General features: G+C 35.3%; 1 protein-coding gene across 1 annotated transcript; it reads right to left on the bottom strand.

Annotated features, from left to right (window-relative positions):
• Nucleotides 1-451: 451 nt before the first annotated feature.
• Nucleotides 452-21,802, bottom strand: LOC115235943. Its single transcript, XM_029808079.1, has 5 exons — nucleotides 21,380-21,802; nucleotides 2,924-3,251; nucleotides 2,692-2,844; nucleotides 2,462-2,606; nucleotides 452-2,181 (listed from the first exon to the last, which is right to left on the bottom strand). The coding sequence occupies exons 1-5, from the start codon at nucleotides 21,471-21,473 to the stop codon at nucleotides 1,504-1,506; spliced, it is 1,398 nt and encodes a 465-aa protein (XP_029663939.1). The 5' UTR covers nucleotides 21,474-21,802; the 3' UTR covers nucleotides 452-1,503.
• Nucleotides 21,803-22,022: the final 220 nt, after the last annotated feature.

Here is a 22,022-nt window from a genome sequence, read left to right as displayed (position 1 = left end):
GAACGATTGCCATATACATATACTAATAATATATCGTTCTGTAAAAAAACATGATAACATTTATGTTTACATGCATTATATATGATTATATTTTTATGCTTCAAACATTTTTTTCGTTTTGAGATTTATTAATAATTCGATGTGAAATAAATAACGCGTCTATAACATAGGCTTTGTAATATCCTGATTAAAAAAAAAATAAGTTACAGAAAAGAAACACTTTTCACAAAAGTTATAAACAAAAGTTTAAATATATTAATTTCAAATAATCAAAAATACATTGTTATTTGCAAATTTCCACTAATATCTATTAATATCCACTAATATGTAACTTAATACATTACATTTTGATTCCTAATGTGTTAATCAATAACATCATGTACAAATAATCCTTGAGAGATACTATCTTAAAAGGAAGAGAGTAACAAGGTAGCAAAACTGAGAAATATATATTTGATACCTTCCTACTTTTAATACTAAAATAATGTAATCAATATTTACAATCAATTTGTACAAGTGGCCATTTTGGCCATATATATGTAATGACATATCCAACTTAAATGTATCTGTGGTGTACTTATGTACGCGTTCATATAAATAAAATTGTGACTATGTAAGATTTGTTTTTTTTTTCTCCACTTTGTTATTAAGCTTACATTGCCATGGTAATACAAGAGAAATATAATTCTCTTGAAATTCAGTGTATATGTATAATGAGCATTATATAGCATACATATCGCGCGATTCGAGTAATCAGTTTCATTCTGTGAAACTTCATTAATAATTGCGTACACAAATATTTGCAAAATTATAAAATTGTCCCGAAAACAAATAAGAATCAAATAAGTATACAGCAGGCGAGATACAAACAAATAAACATAAAAGTCACAGAAATGCGCTCCGATACTTGCGATGTGAAGAAACAGAAACATTGACTAGTATACTATATAATATACAATAATCGTTATTAGACATGTACAATATAGAAGTTAAATAAAGACCGATATTTATACAAGAGTTTTACAATTATTTGGTATCATTACGATTTTTTTTTCTATTGCACACATATACTCGGATATGTTCAAATCGAAGGCGTCGTTCGTTGTGACAAAATAACACAATGTTTAGAACATAAATACAGTTTCGTAAAAATTGAACAAAATTTGATGAAAATATACCATTGACGTTAAACATTTCGTGCTAGAACGTTCTAAAAAGACTAAAGAACTTGAATTTGTATTCAACTGACTAATTTTTCACATGATCAATTTTTCCCTGTGTGTGTGTTTGATTCAGTGAATGTATTCCATATTCTTAGCAATGTTTGTCAGTGTCTTAACGCTGATCAGCACTAAGTAATTCATTACGGAATATTGTTATCGAAAAACATTTTTAACAAGTCTGATTGTCTAAAATGGCGATACTTTGACGATACGCACAGACAACCCTAATCTCTCTTTTGCAAGTCTTATGTTTGGGGATATGTATTATTATCAGTCGATTTTACAATTCCGTAGTGATCTCGTCTTGCGGCCGGAAGCCGAGAATCGTAAAGTCGTCGATGAGATAATCGCGAGCGGGCGACCAGTCAGCTAGGATGGTGTAATTGGCCGCTTCCACGGGACTGCCCTGAAACTTCCATTGGGGATTCAGATCGCGATCTAGGCCGTCATTCATCTCGCGCTCGTCGCGCAACGCGCGGACATTGTTAGCCTCCGAGGGCAACGTGTCGCCATTGTAGCTGCGACTGAACGCAGAAATTGTCTGAAGTTCTTGGAGATGCGAATCACTCGTCATCCTCGGTCCTCCGCGCTGCTGATTGCTTCCGTAGACCAAGGGCGTCATCTGACCGATCGTCGAGCCATTCGGACTGAGCTTCTCGCCGTTGTAAGCGCCGGAAGTGCTGTTCTGCCCTAGACTCGAACCGAGCGGGCTGCTGTCCTTTACGTAACCGAGGCTCGAGCTCGCTGGACTAATGCTCGACTTGTCACTCGCTTGAAATGTCGCGAGCGGCACGTTTGCTTGGAATGTTGTGAGATTATTGTGAGTGCTTCTAGGTTCATATATGGGTTGATGAACCGGTGGTTGCGACGATGCCATGACCGGTTGCGCCGATAGTGACGGTGTCATTTGCAACGGGTTGCTCGTTGGCTGCTGGAGAAATGTCACGAGCTGAGCCACCTTAAAATTATTAGAAAATGATAAATATATTCGAGGATATTACTTGTGAACGTAAAAGAAAACAAATTGCTCAATCGAACTGTTGTTTAAAGGGAGAAGACTTTATATGACTAACTATCGCCTAACATATGCTTTTTTGCGTACAGCTGGGTATATATATGACTCACCAAAGTGCTTTAGGGACTGGCGTGAAAAAGAATTGAAAGTGTAAGATAACATCGATTGCGCTCGTTTTCATTCGATGTATATAGAAATAATCGCGTGCAAATAAGGATCTTACTTCTGGAGAACTGTGCCTCTTGTATCTTCTCAGCAGCCGTTCTGCCCACGAGAAAAGTCGTTGCCAATCATCGGGCGGGAGCGGTATCTCGTCGTCTCTCCTATTCACGAGGACCAGTATCCTCGCTAAGTCGCGTAACACTGGTCTGTAATATCAATTTTTTTCACATCACGCGAGTAATATTTCGTTAGAAAAATATTCGGACTAATTTCCCGTTGCCATGTTTATACCTGTACGCTTGGATTCCAACGGCACCGTCTCCGTTATTTCCCGAGTAGTACAACTCCCTGACTTGTCTTCTAGTGTCGTTGAGCATCGCGAGGAAGGTATGGGCTTCTCCACGAAGTGTGGCTAGATGTTTCAGAAATTCTCTCCTTTCCGCGCTGAAATGCGTAAATAGAAAAGCATTTAATGAATCTGCGGCACGGACAACACTGATAAAGAAGTAAAATGAAGATGGACCTGTCTTCGAATTGCTGTGCCAGCTTGGCTGCCTTCTTCTTACGCCGGTGCACGACTATCGCACCGCAGAGGATGATAAAAATGCAGATGGTCGCGCCGGAGAACACCCCAACTAAAATCGCAACCTGGCTACCGGTGAGGCCAAATATGTAGCCAGTTTCCCGACAGATGCGTCCCATATACTCGTCTCGAGTGGACCAGTCGGCGACGAAGCCCGGTGGGCAGGTATGCACGCAGGTACCTTGATATAGTAGGACGGCGCATCTGGCGCACGTTCCGTCTCTGCACCTCCTGCATCCCGTCTCAGACTCGATGCACTCTCCTGTGCCTGAAATCATTTAAAATTCACAATCATAATTTATTATCATAATTTATTATCCATATCGTTCTAGTCGCTTCTAGAGTTAATATATCCTCAAACACTGCATTTTAATCCTTAGATATCTAAGCGTGTTTTAAACCAATATTGTCATTGCTTTATTATTAAAATTGTTTAAGGAAATGAGACACTCTTATATCACTTGTTCTCTTATATTGTAAACATTGTTATTTATTTTTTATTGTTGATTGAAGATAGAAATAGGATAGTTATGAGAAAAATTATAAAGTTGTGGTTTTTCCTCCTCAAGGATTGCGTAAGGCTCTAATAATAAAGGTTAAAACCAACTTGAATCGTCACACTGGAATTCAGCATGCCTCGTAACTGAAATCTCATGTACGCCGCATTTCTCTCAAAAAAAAATTTCTTTGAAATCTACTTAAGGAAATTTATTGCAGAATATATATATAAGTAAAATAAAAAAATTGCAGTGGGCACTGCATAGTTGATAATGACTCTTAAATGCAGATCTACTTGTGAGCAAACTTTCATCTAGGGGAGTGATTCTTTAAATATTTATTTAGTAAAATGTTCGAGCGTATTAATAGCCTTCAAGGAAAGGTCACTGCACTCGGAAACTTCAACCTAAATGAACCTGAAACTATGTTTCGCGATAGCTCATCGCCGGACGGAAAAGTTTCGTGTCGTATAGCGGGTCGTCGTCGAGTCTAACATTCTCGTTTGTAAGTCTGTTACAGCGGTTAGTATATATGTACACAATGTGTAAGATACACACAGAGACGAAATGAAATGTGAATGGTATATTCGTTTGTTGGCAATTGTGCCATTTCCTATCCCTTTTACGTTTGACCTTGCTATTTCTAACGCTGTAACATCTTTTCTGTAAGTATATGTGTTGCAGTTATTTGCAAGTGTGTAAGGCAAATAAAATATTTAAAATATGTAAAATCAGACCAGCAAGTTGCTTTCATCTATGAATTCTTTGATTGGTTTAAAATCTATTTTTAATTTTCACAACGTTAAATTAACAAGTCTTTGGATTAATTTTCAAATTAAAAATTTACAAGAATTTTATTGTACATTATTTGAACAATTATGGAAATCATGAATAATGTAATATGCAGTGATCCCTAAAAATTAAAATATTTCAAAGAGACCAAAGCTTTTGGTAAAAGTAAGTTGCTTTATACCTAGAAAGTACAGCTAGGTACTGATACCCACGTGATATGTGTGTCAAGCATTTGGGCCAGTGCTTGGGGCAACGGATCGTTAACCGCGGCAAGAATTCGATTCACACATTGCTTACCTCGTTTCTGCGATATTTCGTCGCATGATTACATTATTTTACGTTTCTCTTTTTTTTTTTTTTTTTTTTTTTTTTTTTACTCTGGAATTTTTGCCAAACATTGCGCGTTTACTATAGACATTATTATCTTTCGAGTATTTTTCACAATTGCATTTATATTATTTTTTTGGTGAGAAGAAAAAATATTTACACACGCACACACAATATCCTTTTTTAAATATTATTAATGTACATATTTTTTTTTTTAACATCTCCATATTTTACTACCCTGCGAGATGCTCTCGTATGTAATCTTTCAATTATAATTATAATTATCCATCATTCTACCAAGGTATCTTTTCTTCCCTTTTCTCTTTCTCCTTTCTTCCTAGTTACTCTAATCTCTTTTTTTCTGCTCCCGATCAGATATGCATGACGCGGGATCACGCAATAGAACCGAACGGACGCACGCGAGAAAATTGAAAGACCTCGTGGGGGAAATTCGAGGGGCTGCGTTCGGTCCATTAGTACGTGTATGAGGAATGCGGCTGCTAGTTTCTCGATTATGTGGGTCTATAAACGCGCGCGCGCGCGCTCTGTGCACTTTGAAGCGACGGCCGGTCACATACATTCTCCAAGTTGAGAACACTAGGTCGGGCCCGCGCGTCCGTCGAGCCCCCTTCTCCAGAGAGTGTTGTTCTACGAATCCCGGAGTCGCCTATTTATTTTACCACCGACATCCTTCGACTCCTCTCGATTCGACTAAGAAACTTTTGCGAACGGAAAGGACGCGCGATTCCTTCTTCGGGATTTCAACTTTCTACGGTTTTTCCGCTCACGACAAATAATTTAACTCTTGGAAAATGTGTCGGATAATTTATTCAAAAAGTATATTTAGAGAGCAATAAAGAATGCGTTGTGTAATCATATTATCGAAAATTATGTTTTACATTGAATAACTATATTATTCGCGATAATAACGATTGATTTCTATCTCGTATTATCTGAGAAAAAGTATCATCGATAATTTAATATTATTTAATGGAGAGTTTTGTCTTTACATCTAAGATAAAAAAAGCGCAGTTTGGAAAATATGCTATTAAATAATATGGCAAAGAAAAAAAAATCGGGTAGTTACATTAGATACCTAAAGTACGAATAGAGATAAACACATATCGAAAGAATGATTAATGTAAAATTACAGCTTTAATAATTACTGTTTTAATAATAAGAATATAACGTATACGTGTATATATCATATAAATTATAATACTTTTTTATATTTTTAAATTTCATATTTTCAAATTTATAATTTATCGTGTTATTATATCCTCGTGTGATTTTTTTGATCTTCATCAATCAACTATTTTTCATGATATCCATCTGCGCATCAGGTAACTTATTGTTAGTAGATTCACCGAGTTGAGTTTAAATTAGATAATTAAAGGTCGAGGAGAAGTCATGTTGCTTCTACATACGGCCTACTTAAATTGTCGCGTAGAATTTTCCATCATTCTCCTAATTATTCTTCTATCGTTTTTCACCGTTTACTTAGATACTTTTCGGACAAACTTGTTCATTGATAGAATGTAATATCAGGAATTCTATTAAGATATTGGACTGTTAGTAATTTCGCAAATGTGTGACAAATATCATCTTTATAAAGACGTAGCCGTGGAGTATATTTTCTATTTCTCTCTTCCTCCTTCCCTCTCTCTCTGTCTTATTTTCGTAATTAATTAATGTTTTTAAGTAGATCGTTTATTGCTGACGCTTCTACTGAATGACTAGTATTCTACGTGTTCAAAATATATGTGCGTGCGTGTGTATGTGTAATTAAAATTTAGTATATTACGTTAACAAGTTAACTGAATTAAATCCCGCCATCTTGTCGCATCATCAACTTTATTTTTCCAATTTTGTTTCTACATGTTTTCTATAATACTAACCCACATTCACAGGCCATAGTAGAGACAAACTTTCGTGATGCTCGTACATGATTAATTCATGCGCGCGGAATTTAACGGCGACCATTAAATGTCCTCTCTGAATTACGAAGTTACGGATTCGTGCAAGGCCACGCGACGATGAATCCTGAACATAAAACGTAAATCTTTTTAGGCATACTAGGCTCGTATGTCAATCGCGATCGTATGCACTTCGGTATATACGACGCCTGTCGGGAGTACAGTTACTTCACAGGCATGATAGAGAGAACGAGGGAGAACCGGACAGATGGGATTAAGTATCTCGCAAAGTAGGGGGAGGAGGGGTGCGAATCTGACCAATTAGTTTCGAACTTTTTTATGTAGACTCTCTCGAGAGTCTATTCGAAAACAGCTTAATTAGAATAGATACTTTACAAGCTTTATAAATATATACTCCACAAGACAAAATTAAAATTGATTTGAATTCGCTAATACAAATTGAGTTCGATCCTATCCTGTAAATGACAGCATCATCGTTATCGTTGTCTACGCAATGATACTTTTTTTCTTTTCCTTCTTGTCTCTCCTTTTATTTTCCTTCTTCTTTTACCTACATCCGCAAAATCTCAAAACCTCAAACCTACCAAGTTGCTTCCCACGTTGGTATTCTTTGTGAGATCATTAACAGAAGCTTATTAATTAGCCAGGTAATAATATTAAATTGGCTTTATAGTGTTGTTGTCCGTTTGTTGAATACTAGAATATTTTTCATTCAGAAACACTTGTTGAGAAAAAAAGTATTTTTTTCATTATTTAGGATAATGATTTAACGGAATGATAGACTTATGTTTTATTAATCAATTATTATCATTAAGAGATACGACTAATGATAAAAGTTATTGCAAATAAAAAATGTATGCTAACAAAGATAAAAAAAAAAAACCAAGAAAAACGGAGCAGATAATAATAAATAGACAAAAAAATATATAGAATACACTATATTTTTGTATAAAGAACTAATTTCAATTTATAAGATTTATAAAAAAAGTTATGTTTCATATTGGATATTAATTTTTTACAAAATGAAAGAAAATACATGCAAGTAAATATCTAGACATCAGATAAGCACCCAATTTGCATATTGCACTTTCTATTCATGAACTCATTACATAATAAAACGCAGTATTATCCACAGTAATCGTGAGAGTGTGCTTCGAGTAATATACCAAGTTTTATTTTATAATTACGTAATCGCTGATTGTTACTGAATACTGATCAAAAATTATTGAAAATTGCCGTTACTTGTCGAAAGGCATTTTTTCCCATCATGCGTGAGATCGAAAAAAAACGGCGCCTTTATTGCAGCTATTGCCGCATGTATCAGCAGACATCAAATATCGACATTTTATGCCTCTCTCTCTCTCTCTCTCTCTCCTCTGCAATAATCTTTGATAAAAAGTTTCATTAGAGGTAAAGTGCACTCGAAACATTCAATAATGAGCACAGATGATGCAGCGCGCATAAAAAGACAAACAAAATTTGATTCGCCATCTACATGGAGAAATAAAAAATGAATACAACGTACATAAAAAAATATATCGCCATACGACATAAAATTTCGACTTTCACCAATCAAATTAAGTAATCAAGCAGAAAAATTAATTAAAGATTAATTCAAGTAAGGATTTATGTGTTAAAAGATTCAAAATATACAGTATATATATATAGCTCTCTTTTAAGAAACTTACATTTACAATTAGTTAGAAAGGAAAGCGCTACAGAGAGAGTCTTCTCGAGATAAATATAGGAAAACGAGAAGATCAACGCTTCCGTGTGCAGGCTCTCGCGAAAAAGATTTTAGCGAGCGCTATATTAACGTAGAACAAATTCCGGCGATATATTTCGCGGATCATTGGAAACTATTTACGTTCCAGTGGTCGGACGGGACCAAAGTGATCGCGGTGGTTCGTGCCTGCATCGGATAAAGGCACATCCACTTGACTATCAGGAAGTACCATTACTAGTCAGGTGAAACTTCTCTCTCGACTAACGTACAACATTGGTTGCACTGTTGCTATAGCTACCCATTGGTGCAGCCACTTGTAATACCTAACAGTGATTTACGTCAGCGTTTCTCAACCTATGTCGCTTCTCTTGTAAATGACGACGACATACGCTGATTAGAACTTTCAAGCAATTTCCCTGAACCACTTAATCTAACGCAAGATATTCTGCGTAGAGAGAAAGAGAGAGAGAGAGAGAGAGAGAGTGAGAGAACGGTATAAATTGTATTATGATAGAAATGATGTGTGATTGTAAATGATAGAAATGAGAGAGATAAATTCGCGATTATAAAAAAAAAGATATAAGGACAAAATTAAACATTTCGTGAAAATAAAAGGTCACATCCCCTTGCTTAGCTCTCTATATTTTTATAAAAAAGATTTTCAGGAGATTAAAATTATATTTAAAAATATTATGCTCGGAACTTTTAATTTGATTTTGATAATGCTGAAAGGAGGAAAGAAATTGAGAAAAATTGTTCTAAAAAACATTTTTTTTCTATTTCAAAATTATATACTAAAGTTATGCATATATAAGTAATAGAGATAGATATTTATACAATCACGATTTTACATTTATATTTCACGAGATTATTTGTTTCTCTCATTCCTACTTTCTGGACAACGCTGTAAATAACTCGGCACGGTTAGCCAATAAATCCGCTTACGTGATTTTAATTTTTTGTTTATGTCGAAAGTACTCACAGCATATTATATAAAACTTGATACTAGACAAATCCCACTTGTCTATAAACCTGCACTATTAATAATCTCATGATTCTTGTAACCCGACACGTGCGTTTCAGCCTTCTAGCATTTTCCACTGCCTAAGTAAAACGGGTATTTTACGACACGGACCGATTTATAAACACCAACATAAAAGTACTCGCTATCTAATCCCTTTTCCAAATCAGTACTTTTCAAATGTGGTACTAAACGTTTGCTAACAAAAATTGGTCAACCATTTAAAAATTAAATGTGCGTCAATTACAAATAAAGTATCAACTGTCTTGTTGCTTTCAAAAAATATATATAATATATTTATATTAAATATAATATATTATATAATATATATTATGCTTTTATTGCAAAACTTTATTACAACATGCGGTATAAAACGTTTTACAGAGGAAGAGTATAAAAGCAATTTATGGTCCTCGCATACCGTACAACAATTAAATTATTCATAGAGTGCATCAAAAGTTCTAGACATTTCTTTTAACCATCTTCAATGTCGATTTTCGAAGTAAATTAATTTTTTCTTTACCAAAGATATATACGAAAAATCATAATTTACTGTAACTTATTTCAACTTTTAACATTATATTATATATTTTTGTAATTAAATCCAAAATTAAAATTTTATTGAAACCTACTAAATTAATTGAAGAATATGATTTCATTATCTATTTATTCCACAAAATCTTAGTTTGCAATATACCTTTCATTTTAGTTCATTAATTATTCAAAAACGTTTAATGCCTCGACGTTACAGAAAATTAATTTAAATTGAGTAAAGATTTCTATAAAATTTTAAGATTCCTAATAATATCCTAATATTCATCCTAATAAAAATTTCTAAAATAAAAGAATTTCTTATGTTAGAGATTATAAAAGAAAAACTTGTGTCTCCTATTTTTAAATTTTCTAGAGATTTATACTAAAAAAACTATTCCACATCAATTTCTGCGCATGTATCTACTGGACAATGTGCAAATGTAAATGCATTTGGTGCCCACTTGTTTTCAGATACATTCACCTCCTGCTCGATATTCGATTACACGAGTAGCCGACACACTTTCGAGCGTGCGTGGCGCCGATTGAGCACCGCTGCAAGGCCGCCGAAAGGCCGATAATTCACGGATACGATGACTCTATCGCAAAAGTAAAACGCGCCAGTTAAACACGAATATTATTCTGCTAATTGTAATGGCGAGTAAGGCTGCATCGTGCATCGATGCGAAGAAAAGCTCAGTGTATCTTCGAGAAACTCTTTCTCTAAACATGTCTATATAAAATGAAATACTTACATAATTGAACGGTATACAAAGTTGAAGATAAAATTAATTTGATTTAAAATTAAAATTGCTATATCAAATAATACGTATATATATATATATACGTATTATTTGATATAGTATGGTCTTCTTATGCGTGATATATTGTGTGTGTGTGTGTGTGTATTATATTCTTGGGTCGCATACTCGTGTCCTTTTGGCACTTGTACCCGTTTGAAATTTGTTAAGGCGTTCAATTAGCACGAGGCAACGACTCGCTGTGAAATTAACAAGCCACAATTGGCAAACCAAACGGATGGTGAACAGATGCTCCAGCCTCCCGCACGTGCATGTGCATACATACGTGTGCAATACTTTTCCATGTTTGGATAATACAACTGTTCTAAGCGCGAAATTATCGCGCGTAGATTTCTCTCTTTCCTTTCTAAAATAACCAATTAATTATACATATGACCGCGAATCTTCTCGATAACGATGGAACTAATACATATGTCTAAAATCTGTTTCATGTACAATATAAATATATTCTGTTATATACAAAATATAGTAAATAAATTTGATAGAGATTCGGTATTATATTCTCTACAATTAAATTTGAATATATTTTCCATCTACAAATAGCGTTAATAAATCCATGCAACTTGTACAGTAATTAAATTCTAAAAACACGGTGCTAAATTTCCTCGCGAATTTAACGAAATTCAGCGAAATATCAAATTCAATTACATCCTATATCACGATAATATCACGTGCGTAATTTCAGAAGGTCGTACAACTAAAGTCCACATTAAAATATCACGGATGTAAAGTCTTTATGCGGCGAGACGCGAACTATGCGCTCATCGCTCGGATCACAGATAGAGGTAGTCATACGACGCTTACGTGCGACGTGCGATGCGCGTGAAAGCGTAGCAAAATTAATTTTCCACGAACAAACACGATTATCGCGCATAGCTATCGCGCGGTGACTTCACGGGATCGCGACTCTCCTACTAACAATGTTATAAAAACAAATGTCAGGGGAGGGGAGGGAAAGGGGATAGTCATTCTTATGGCAATACCATTCATACATATATCGCTGATTGAAAGATCATATAGCTAAAAATATCTCTATCTTCTATGACGGCATTTTATATTTTCTTATCTGTGTAGAATCATTTACATTCTTCTTTTGAAAAAGTAATAAATTTCTGCATCATTGAGTGTCTTCCGATTGAACGTTGGCAACACGATACTTTTTTTTAATTGTCTGAGTTAGACATAAATTTGATACAACCTATATTATATCGCAAAACGCGCATACATACTTATGGTAATAAGTATTTTATTGTTAGAGGCGATGGATGGACATTGTTATGAAAAAGTACATTTGATTGCCCCGCTTCGTGCAGTCGGCCACGAATTTGCGAAATTTAATTTCGTGGTTTCGCATCTCCCAAGAAATACTTTAAGTAAATTCACAGCCGACGAGACACTAATTATTCCTGTTACGTCTGTTATTATGGCTCATTTATGTAACTTCTGTTTTGAGGACCGAGTGGTATATTTGAGAGATTGTGTCTCGCCATTAAAATATTTCAACATCTTGAGATATACATATAACGGATAAAAAATATGAAATCAAATTATCTTTTTTCAAAGTAAAACTTTTTTTTTTAAATAAATGCACTTATCTATATTAATTAGAAAACTAATTGGTTTCTGGTGTGTGTAACTATGATTAATAAATTCAAAAAAACGACACAATGCATAAATTAAAAATTCGATTCATCCGCTGATTTTCGTAATCGATCTAAGATAAGGAGATTGTTTCTTAAAAAGCGCATCTATGTAACCAATCGAACAATTTAATAAATTTGAAATATCAGTGTGCAACGCGCTAGATTAGACTATCCCGTACTCTTTTAAACGGTTGTTCTTTGCAAACAATATATACGTACTCGTTTTTATCCGCTGCAACAGATCGTGCATATCGTGCGCCTAATGATCGCATTGAATCAGTGTGCATTTAATAATATGCTCGTTGCATCTTTTTCACTTCTATATTTTTTATTTCGCAAAATTGTCGCAACGAACCGCGAAATGTTTGTTGCACGCTAATGCAGGCGAGACTAATTAAACTCCGAGAAAGTGTGCAGCCACAATGTCGAAATGTATAATTCCGAATTAAATTCGCGATCGTTATCAGAAGGGAAAATGGGAAAACGGGGGAGGGGGACATCCGGTCTGGCGATTTACAAATTATTCAAACTCGTTCCTGAAGCGCGACTTATGGATTGTCCGGCAAGTTTCTGTCAAGTGTCAGAAGTAGGTCGACGTAATTGAAATAGATGAGAGAAACTAATTGCCGCAAAGAGCACAACGGGGATCCGCCGTCATTTCCGAATACAAAGAGACAATTTCGTGGCATATACTTATCACGCAATAGTCTCCAATTTCATCTAACAAGTGGTCTTCAAGATTGATAAAAAAGATGACATGTGGTACAATTTTATTCCAGATTATTAAATATCTGAAATCGAATATTCTTGGCGAGAATTTAGCCTGATATTTGTAACATTTTAATGTCGAGGAATTTTAAGTACATATGATATTCTATTCACAATTATTATAATATAAACTAAGAATATAAAATATATTTTCGCTATATATAATATTATATATACTTTATATTTAAACTTAAAAGTTGGAATAAATTAAATGTAAAAGAACATAAAAAATTTAGATGAATATAATATTTGTATAAAGATGATATTTATCATTTTAACAAATTGTACCTTTTTTTTCCTTTTTTTCCTTCAAAATATAATAAATACTTTTATAAAAATTTTTTTTACCGCTTTTTAATAATAATTCGAAAAATATAGATAAAATTCTAATCACTTTATCGCATTTCTATTTTCTCCACAAATAAAGACTCGATATACCGAAAGAGTTAACGCGCGTCGCGACCCCCGACGCGTATTTCTATCGCTCGAGTTCTGTCCGCGGCGTTCCTGCACACACAAACGAGTATATAACTGTACTTGGCGATTCACTCCTCCGCGCACAAGGGAACGAGGCCCAGACGTAGGACGTAGGACGTACGACGTAGGACGTAGAATTTAGAACTTAGAACTTAGAACGTAGAACGTAGAACGTAGAACGTAGACTCGTCGGTGCACGACGGAGAGGGAGATGGCAACATATATATCGTCGTCGTTCGCCGAGAAAGAGGGAGAATCGATTATTACGTAACTTGGTCGATGCCTCTCTATCGCGACAGGCCCAACGCGCGCGCGCGCGCGCGCGACCCATTATACAGCTGTTATTCATCGCTAGAAATTCAAGTATAAGTATCTTTCCTTAATATTTGATAACATTTTCAAGTACTTGCATATTTATTTTTATATGCTTGAATATGTGTGTATCAAGTTATGACATATATAAGGTTTCTATTCCGAAAATTCCAATTTTGCGAAACGTTTTAATGAAGTAAGCATCTACTAATGATCGAGTATTACATGTAACGTGTTTTTTTAAATGATAGGGTTCTTTAAAAATATATGTATTTTAATCTTTATGGAATCTTCTATCATCTTTCACATATTTATATTTATCCACTGCTCGCCGAACGTTATCCGTTGAATGCGAACGAAATATGCGCGAAAGGAGGAACGGTATCGACCAGAGCGGCGATTGGTTAATGATCGGTGGAAAGGAGAAACCCTCGTCGCGTCTGGTCGCGTCCTCGTAGAGGGACCTCACGCGATGAACGCGGGAACGCACCCTCGTACCCTTCGCGCTTTATCGATCGTATCGCGGAAACGCAGGTGACCATTGTGTTGGATCGGCGATTCGAGGGCGCAGATGTGGCGCATGCCGACCTATGTATGTTGTAAGTACAAGTATATAACGTGCGCGGGTGAGAGAGAGTTTCCATTTAAATCCGGCAAATAACGAGCGAGATAAATCCGACTCTTCTTTTTAATATACGTCATTTTACAACTTTCAGTTCCGCAAAAGAGATTGAGTAGCTCGCGCGAAAAGGAAAGGGCGAAAATAACACTAGGCGTGCGTGCGGCGCAGATCTATTCCCTCGATTCCGGAGTCGTGATGATAATCCAATTCATGATAATCGGCAGCTAATGACGAGAACCGCAAGAAACACGGTAGCAGTGATAGAAAAGACGTGACTGGACAACTAGGCGGTTACGATACCTACACGTGTGTGTGTGTATATATATATATATGCGATTATTTGTGTGTCTTTAAAATCAGCTGTTACCTCTCAAATCAATTTGTTCCTACGCGCGTTCCTTTCCGTCCATTTTTTCAGTTTTAACTCTTTCCTCGTAATGTTAATATCATAACGTTATTGTACTAATACAAATTAATAACACATTTCTTTTTGTTTATTCAACGTCAGATAAACGAGACAAATTAGCTGAATGAAAGTACGCATTGTTTCGCGCGTTTTTTGTTTGTTTTTTTTTTTTTTGTATCGAGATAGCAGTGAAAAACTTTAATCGCGCGCGTGTGTATGTGTATGCAAGATAGCGGAAAAAGCATCAACAAAGATCGACAAAGTCGAGCAAGGAGATGACAGAAGGATGCAGATGTCCCACGAGTTACCAGAGCCAAGACGGAAGTGGACGGTTCGGATACCGATAGCGAGCTCGCGCGCACCTTCTGGCTCGTAAAAAAACGCACGTTTAGCCGATAACCGGTACGTTTTCTTTCTATTCTCGTGGCGAACGGAAGAACGCGCACTCTCGACTCCCGAGTGCATGTACGACGCGTGAGAATGGCTATGTTGAAAGCACGCGTCTGCATCTCGCATAATGACAGAGAAATTTATTTTATATTTAAGATTGGTCCAGGATATAAAAAAATTGTGCGGCGCATATTTTCGCGATAAAAATTTATTATATTGGATTACATAAAAAATAGAGATTTTATATATAAATTCAATTTATGAATTTTTTAAATTATTGTCCGCGCGTGAAATATCTCTCGCGAAAGGAGATATAATTGGAGGGAATCGTCACCGAATATATCTCAAACGCCACATTGCAGATTCTAACACAAATACCTATTCACTTTTCTTACATTGGATATGACTCCTTGGTATGATGTGTTTCTAAGTTTTTTTATCTTCGAGAAAGGATACGCTAAAACTTTCACGGTTCACTCTACGAGTACACATGTTTATTGCTTAGAACTGATGCACTGTAGAATAAAGAAAAGTTTTGAGACATCCCCGTTAGAGTAGAGATGGATTTCGTGGCGGCGCGGGGTATGTTGATTTTGCTCATTTGATTTTTATCGCGAAAGGAGAAAACATAAACGGCAGCGACGCAGCAGACTTTGAGCGTTGCACAGAGAAGAACAGATGGATTGCGCTGGATTCGTAGAAGAAAACGGTACTTTAGAGAATCAAATGGGTGCTCTTTCTTCTGAAAGAGAGAGAAAGAGAGACTATATCTCATCTCTATCTACGGAACCGTCACCTGACCGGTATATACCGGTCAAAAAAGTCTAGAATCCCGCTTACCTACGGTTCTCGAAGATCGAGTAAGGTTCGAGATAAGAAGATCTCACGAGCAAGAACGTTCCGTTAACCTTTCCAGCCAACACTTATACGGAATATTTTCGCTTTGACTAGTGTAACTCGTAAACAAATTAAGTTTGATTCGATGAAGGCACTTTATAATAGTCTGATTTTTGCAGGCAAGAATATATTAATGTTATTATTTACTGACTTATCTATTATATATTATCTGTTTCATCGCTTCGCACATTTCCTGCTTCATCTTAATTAGTATTAGTTATTAGTATAATAATTATTATATTCAACAAATATAATAATTATATAATTCTTTTCCAGAAAGTTAAATATTTTTCCGAATCGGAAAAAAAGAATAATTCTAAAGACAATAGATGATGCAGTAGAAATAGCACAAATAATCAACGTAACCGTGAAAAATTCGCGGGGTTCTCTTGTTTGCTTCAAGGCTGAACAAACCCTTAATTCACGCATTTGCCTTTCATCGCGCATATAGAAAGCGTTATAAAATCACGTTGCGAGAATAATTCGCTTCGCACGTATGCGAAACAATGTAACCGATAGAACGGCGGTCGTACGATCGTGCTAATTACGAAAACTCCAGGGTAATCTTCTCATCTGCGCGATAATGGTCAACCGGCATTGGCCATCGTCGTCGGTTCGCATTGGGCGAGCTCACAGGATGCTGCCGCTCATCATCGCAGTGACGACCGCAGCGATGCCACATCAATGACGCGTGTCGCATGCGGATCGCGGATCCCGGACATGCTGCCCCGGGCCCCGGTCGGCACGGCATTCGAGAAAGAGAGAGAAAGAGAGAGCAATTTCACGACGGAGAAAATGAGCGTGGTGGTCGGTGTAGAGTAAATGTAATATGCAGAAAAGCATGTATATCCGCGCGAATCACGCGCGAAGAGGAAGGAAGAGGTCGAGGATTGCGAAATTGCGTTCGTGGCAGTCGAAACGCTATCGTAACAATGAACCGGAAGCCTGGAGAAGAGTGTATTCCGCAGTGAACTGTCGCACGATTAAAGCCTATTTTAAAGATAATTTGTTATTCGCCGTGGTTGATCCGAAATTGGCGTTCCACATTCCACGGCTTCAAACGTAAAATGTAATTATCGAGCTGTATCTGTATCTGTTTTCAATTTTATGTATTTTAAATCTTACTTTAAATCTTATACCGTAGTTTATATTATAAATTTATTTAAATACAATTGAATTGTTCGTTTTAGGGAAAAAGCTTTCTGTCGAAAATGCATTTTCATCTCTTAATGTCCTTTTTTTCATTAAATACATTTTTTTTTAATTTCTTAAAAAATAAGGACAAATTTTTTTAAAATGAGACTCAAAATTCTCTCTCTAATTCAAGCATAATAAGTCGAATTGTAAATATAATTCTCTCGAGAAAAATATATAATGAGAAATTAGTTAATTAGTATATTTTAAATTAATAAAGAAAGAAATAAAATTTCATATTATCTTAATTTGTAAACGCAAATTATAATTGATTTCTCAAATCTACTATTATGATTTTTGATGACAATATGTGTATAAAATAAAGAATGCACGACGAAATTTATTACGAAAGACATCTGATGTTAGACAATTACAAATTTCTCAATTTGCCATTAATATTGTTCCGACGATTTAGTTGAAACTTGGACGAGACATTTATCTTTTTAATAGATGCCGATAATCATCAAACTTTCACTATTCGGTGCAAAATGGCTCGATATTATGGCTTGATTTTTACATCGTTCTAGCCATAATATTGAACTTATCTTTAGTGAAATTGTACGCAATTCGTATGTGTGCATGTGCGTGTTATAGGTGGAATAAAGCGTCCATTAATGTCTTGGAAAAAAAATAAAAAATAAAAGTGAAAACTGTGGGAAAGAAAATTTGCATACATCGATATGTTCAAACTCTGCGTGCAATAAGATTATCCAAAATGCGTATACAGACTCATTTTCGACCTTCGAAGTGCGAAAGCTTAAAATCCATTCAGCCAGCATTGAAACTGAGCATTCGGATGTAAGGGTACTACCCCGTACTCTCCTTTCCTTCAACACACGATCCTGCGGTGTTGGTGGCCGATCTCCACCGGTCAGGGTCGTCATCACGACGAGTTCTCCAAGTCTCAACGGCTTACTCGCAGCACAGTTAAGAGCATGAGCATCTAGCGAACGCGAAAACATTTCTCGTCCTTTCACTTCCACAAACGAGACAGACACATCGACCTAATCGCGCTTCAATAGCCTCAGTGGCGTAAATTAAGCAAGTCCTCTATCCCCCACTCTAAACCTATGTAAACTATTATTATATCGCAATTATCGAGATCTGTGTTATTCAAACCGGATATTGAAAATTTTATAGTATGTCCGAATCTAGCGGCAATCGATATCTCAATACCAAAGAAATCATATCAAGAATTCCTAATCAATCTTTAAAAGACTAATTCTTAAGTCTTAAATATATGTATGCTGCGTAGAATATATTTAATTACAACTATAATTGTATACATACATTTCCGATTTTTTACATATAAAATTATATATCAACCAGAAATAAGTTAATAACATAATCTTTATTGTTACGAGATATTGTTTGCTTACTTTAAACTTTAAAAGATCTCGATATCATGAAAGAAATAACGAAGGAAGCTCGCGCGTTTAACGAGTACAGATTCAGTTGTCATGTTTTTCAGATGTCAGACAGTTGTCATGTCCCTAAGATAACTGCGATAAAAGGCGACGATTCCCTTTCTACAGCGTAGTACTCTACGCCATTGACACAAGCACAAGCACAAATACACGGGAGAAGCGAGCAACAGTGCGAGAGGATTTCTGGTGCAATGCACCTGTGAACTCGCAGGAGGGAATTGTGCAACAATTAGAGGCGGCTGTGCCGACCACAGGCCACTGCGGTTCGTGCCTTTAGGAAGGAACGATGCGGCATCCGTCACGCGCCAGGACACTACGGAAATAGATAGATCGCAGGCACACTTTAAAAATGTCCTGCACAAAAATATCTTCCCTCTCGAGAACACGCGAGAATGTTACTACCGTTGAAAATCGCCCACAAATTTGCCACTCGCCTACTCCATTTCCCCGTGAATTCACAAGTAAGTATACTGTACTGGAAATCTTTTCTCTTTTTCGCTTTCCGTTTTTTGTTTTTTTTTTTTTCGTTTGAATATTTTATACATTTTTCGCAATTAACTGCAACATATTTGTGAAATTTCAAGCATTAAAGCTAACAAGCGTAAGCTAATTATAATTCCAGAAATCATGTGACATTCAAGACGAAACTGACAGATCCGGAGAAACCACGATAGTCTCTAAAGCCCGTATCAGACCACGTATTGAAGATTGAAATTTGACCAATCAGGATAAAAGGAACTAAAATTTCCTTGTCCCGATTGGTCAAATTTCAATCTCAATGCATAGTTTGATACGGGCTTAAGGGAGGTCCGACAGAGATTTGTCACGAACACGCAGTCTCTTAATTTAGGAATGCGTAATTAAGCCGTATAAGCAATTTAAATGCTTAAGAGAGAATAAATATGTCGCTTTGAATATATTACACTAAATTAATAACGAGAGAATGTGTAATAAAATCTAGGATTCGAACGAAACAATTGACTTTTAAATAAAGTTTAAATAAAAAATTGCAATTCACGATATTAATAAAAGAAGAGGGAGTTAGAAATATAATTTCTGTAATTTTTTTTGATAAAAAGTATTTTTTTCTGAAGAACTTGTCCGTGAAAAACACATATTTTATTCTAAAAAATATTAAATTTAATGTCATGTTTAGTACAATTTTAGTTAAATAAATTATATAAATTGACTTGATTAAAATGTTTGCTTCGACGCTGTATGTATAGAACATTATATCAATGTTTTACATTATGTAATTTTTTTATGTGACATCTTAACATTGATTTTAAATGAAATCGAATAATTTTGAAAACTTAATATATCGTAAATCGTAAATTATAGTGTTAAAGTTTATTATTGATGTAGCACAACAATTTAATCTCTATGTATGCAACTTTAATTAATCCTTTAGCTAATTACGCTCGAGATACCTTACTTCAAACCAGCGTATCTTGCGCAACACCATATAACGAATGCGCAACTTTTTAAAAAAAATCTATCGAATAAATATTACGCGTAAATATTTTGCGTATATATATATATATATATATATATATATCTAAAAAAATATCATTAAATATATATTAAAAAATCGCTATAATAGCGCTCAGTATTGAATATAAATAACTAATTTTCTAATTTAATCTCATTCTTTATAAAAAATCAAATCACGCATTATAATTAACGTAGTACCCGCTAAATTCTCGCGCGAATTGAAAATCAGCAATTTCTTTTATGTGTAGCGCAGCAATGTTTCAAGGTAACGCGTTATTCTATATCGTCAGTGTATCTGTATACATATAACTTTTACATCAAACGTGTATGTATATGTACGTGTTGCTTCGTAATCGCTTACAATGAAAAGACGCGATAAAAAACTGACACGCAACGAAAACCACCATATACATCATGTAATATAATATATATATATAGAGAGAATAGTCTATCATTATAATAACTGAAAAGCAAATAATATTCTACGTTAATAAATAAATCAAACAAACTTTTGTTATATGAAGCTTCGCTTTCAAGAGAATCGAATAATACACTTTTCGTTTTCTTTCACTTAATATAATTTTCAAAATTTCATTATACCATAGATCGATAAAATTGTATCAACAATTATCGTCGTGTGTATCGGAACATGACTAAAAATGCGATATTTAATTTAAGAAAATAAAGATAATCTCGATATTTTACATACGCACACACATGCGAATAATATTTTAATTATTTTATATTATTTCTTTAAAATTGGGAGGTATGTGAAATTTTATTATTTTCGATAGCTGTTGTTGAAAAATACATTATACTAAATAATAATATAGTAATAATTAAAGTTATATTCATGGCAATGTAACAAACAGTATCATTAATTAATCAAGCTTAAAAACGATAATTTCGAAAGAAATTTTACTTTACATTTTCGATTTACTTTTTCTTATGCATAGAGTCATCTTTTAATCACTCGATTTTATCATCAACAATCGACCATTCTGAATTAAACGACGCTTTTGGTTATGTGTACACACGATGACGATCCCACGTGTGCCCGCGCATTGTCACGAGATGTCAAAATGCCAAAGCGTCAAGTTTTCTTTTCTCTTACCTGATGTCTCGTCCTGAGCCAGGCTGTAATCCGCGAGACATGCGAAGAGGAACACGACACCAAACTGTATCAGTAGCGTCGCCAGGTTACCCATTTCTCCGAGTCGACATAATTCCCTCGTTACGACGACAAGAGAGAGATCACTACGCGAGATCGCGCGAGTTCATAATCGGTCCCGTTACACTCTTTTCGCAGCAGTGAGCAATGACACGTCCACTCCGCGCCACGTTCGACAGCAGACTACAAGATTGCATACTGCATACTCCGCATACTGCACGAGACACGAGACACGAGACCGCGGCGCTTGTGTCGTGATTTACTCCGGCAGGTTACCAACCGGGTTGGCGCCGCCCTCTTACGATTGACCCGCGAACCAAATAACAAATGATTCGTGCAAATAACGTATCTACATGTGCGTTATGTTATGTATGTATGTGAACGAATATAGAATAAAATAATGAGTTTACGTATGTGTAAAAAAAAATAGATTAAAATTTACTCCTATTTACTCAGAAAATAAATTTATAAATTTATCTATAAATCTCTCTCCTGTTTATTCAGCAAGTAAGCGAGTTTGTGCGTTGCCATTTGAATTGTTAATCGAAACTTTATAATATACGTATACATACGTTACGACGAACAT

Source organism: Formica exsecta, unplaced genomic scaffold (genome assembly GCF_003651465.1).
Source record: "Formica exsecta isolate Colony F162 unplaced genomic scaffold, ASM365146v1 scaffold237, whole genome shotgun sequence".
NCBI lineage: Eukaryota > Metazoa > Arthropoda > Insecta > Hymenoptera > Formicidae > Formica > Formica exsecta.
Note: the sequence above shows the minus strand (reverse complement) of the source record. Positions and strands in the feature narration are given on the sequence as shown.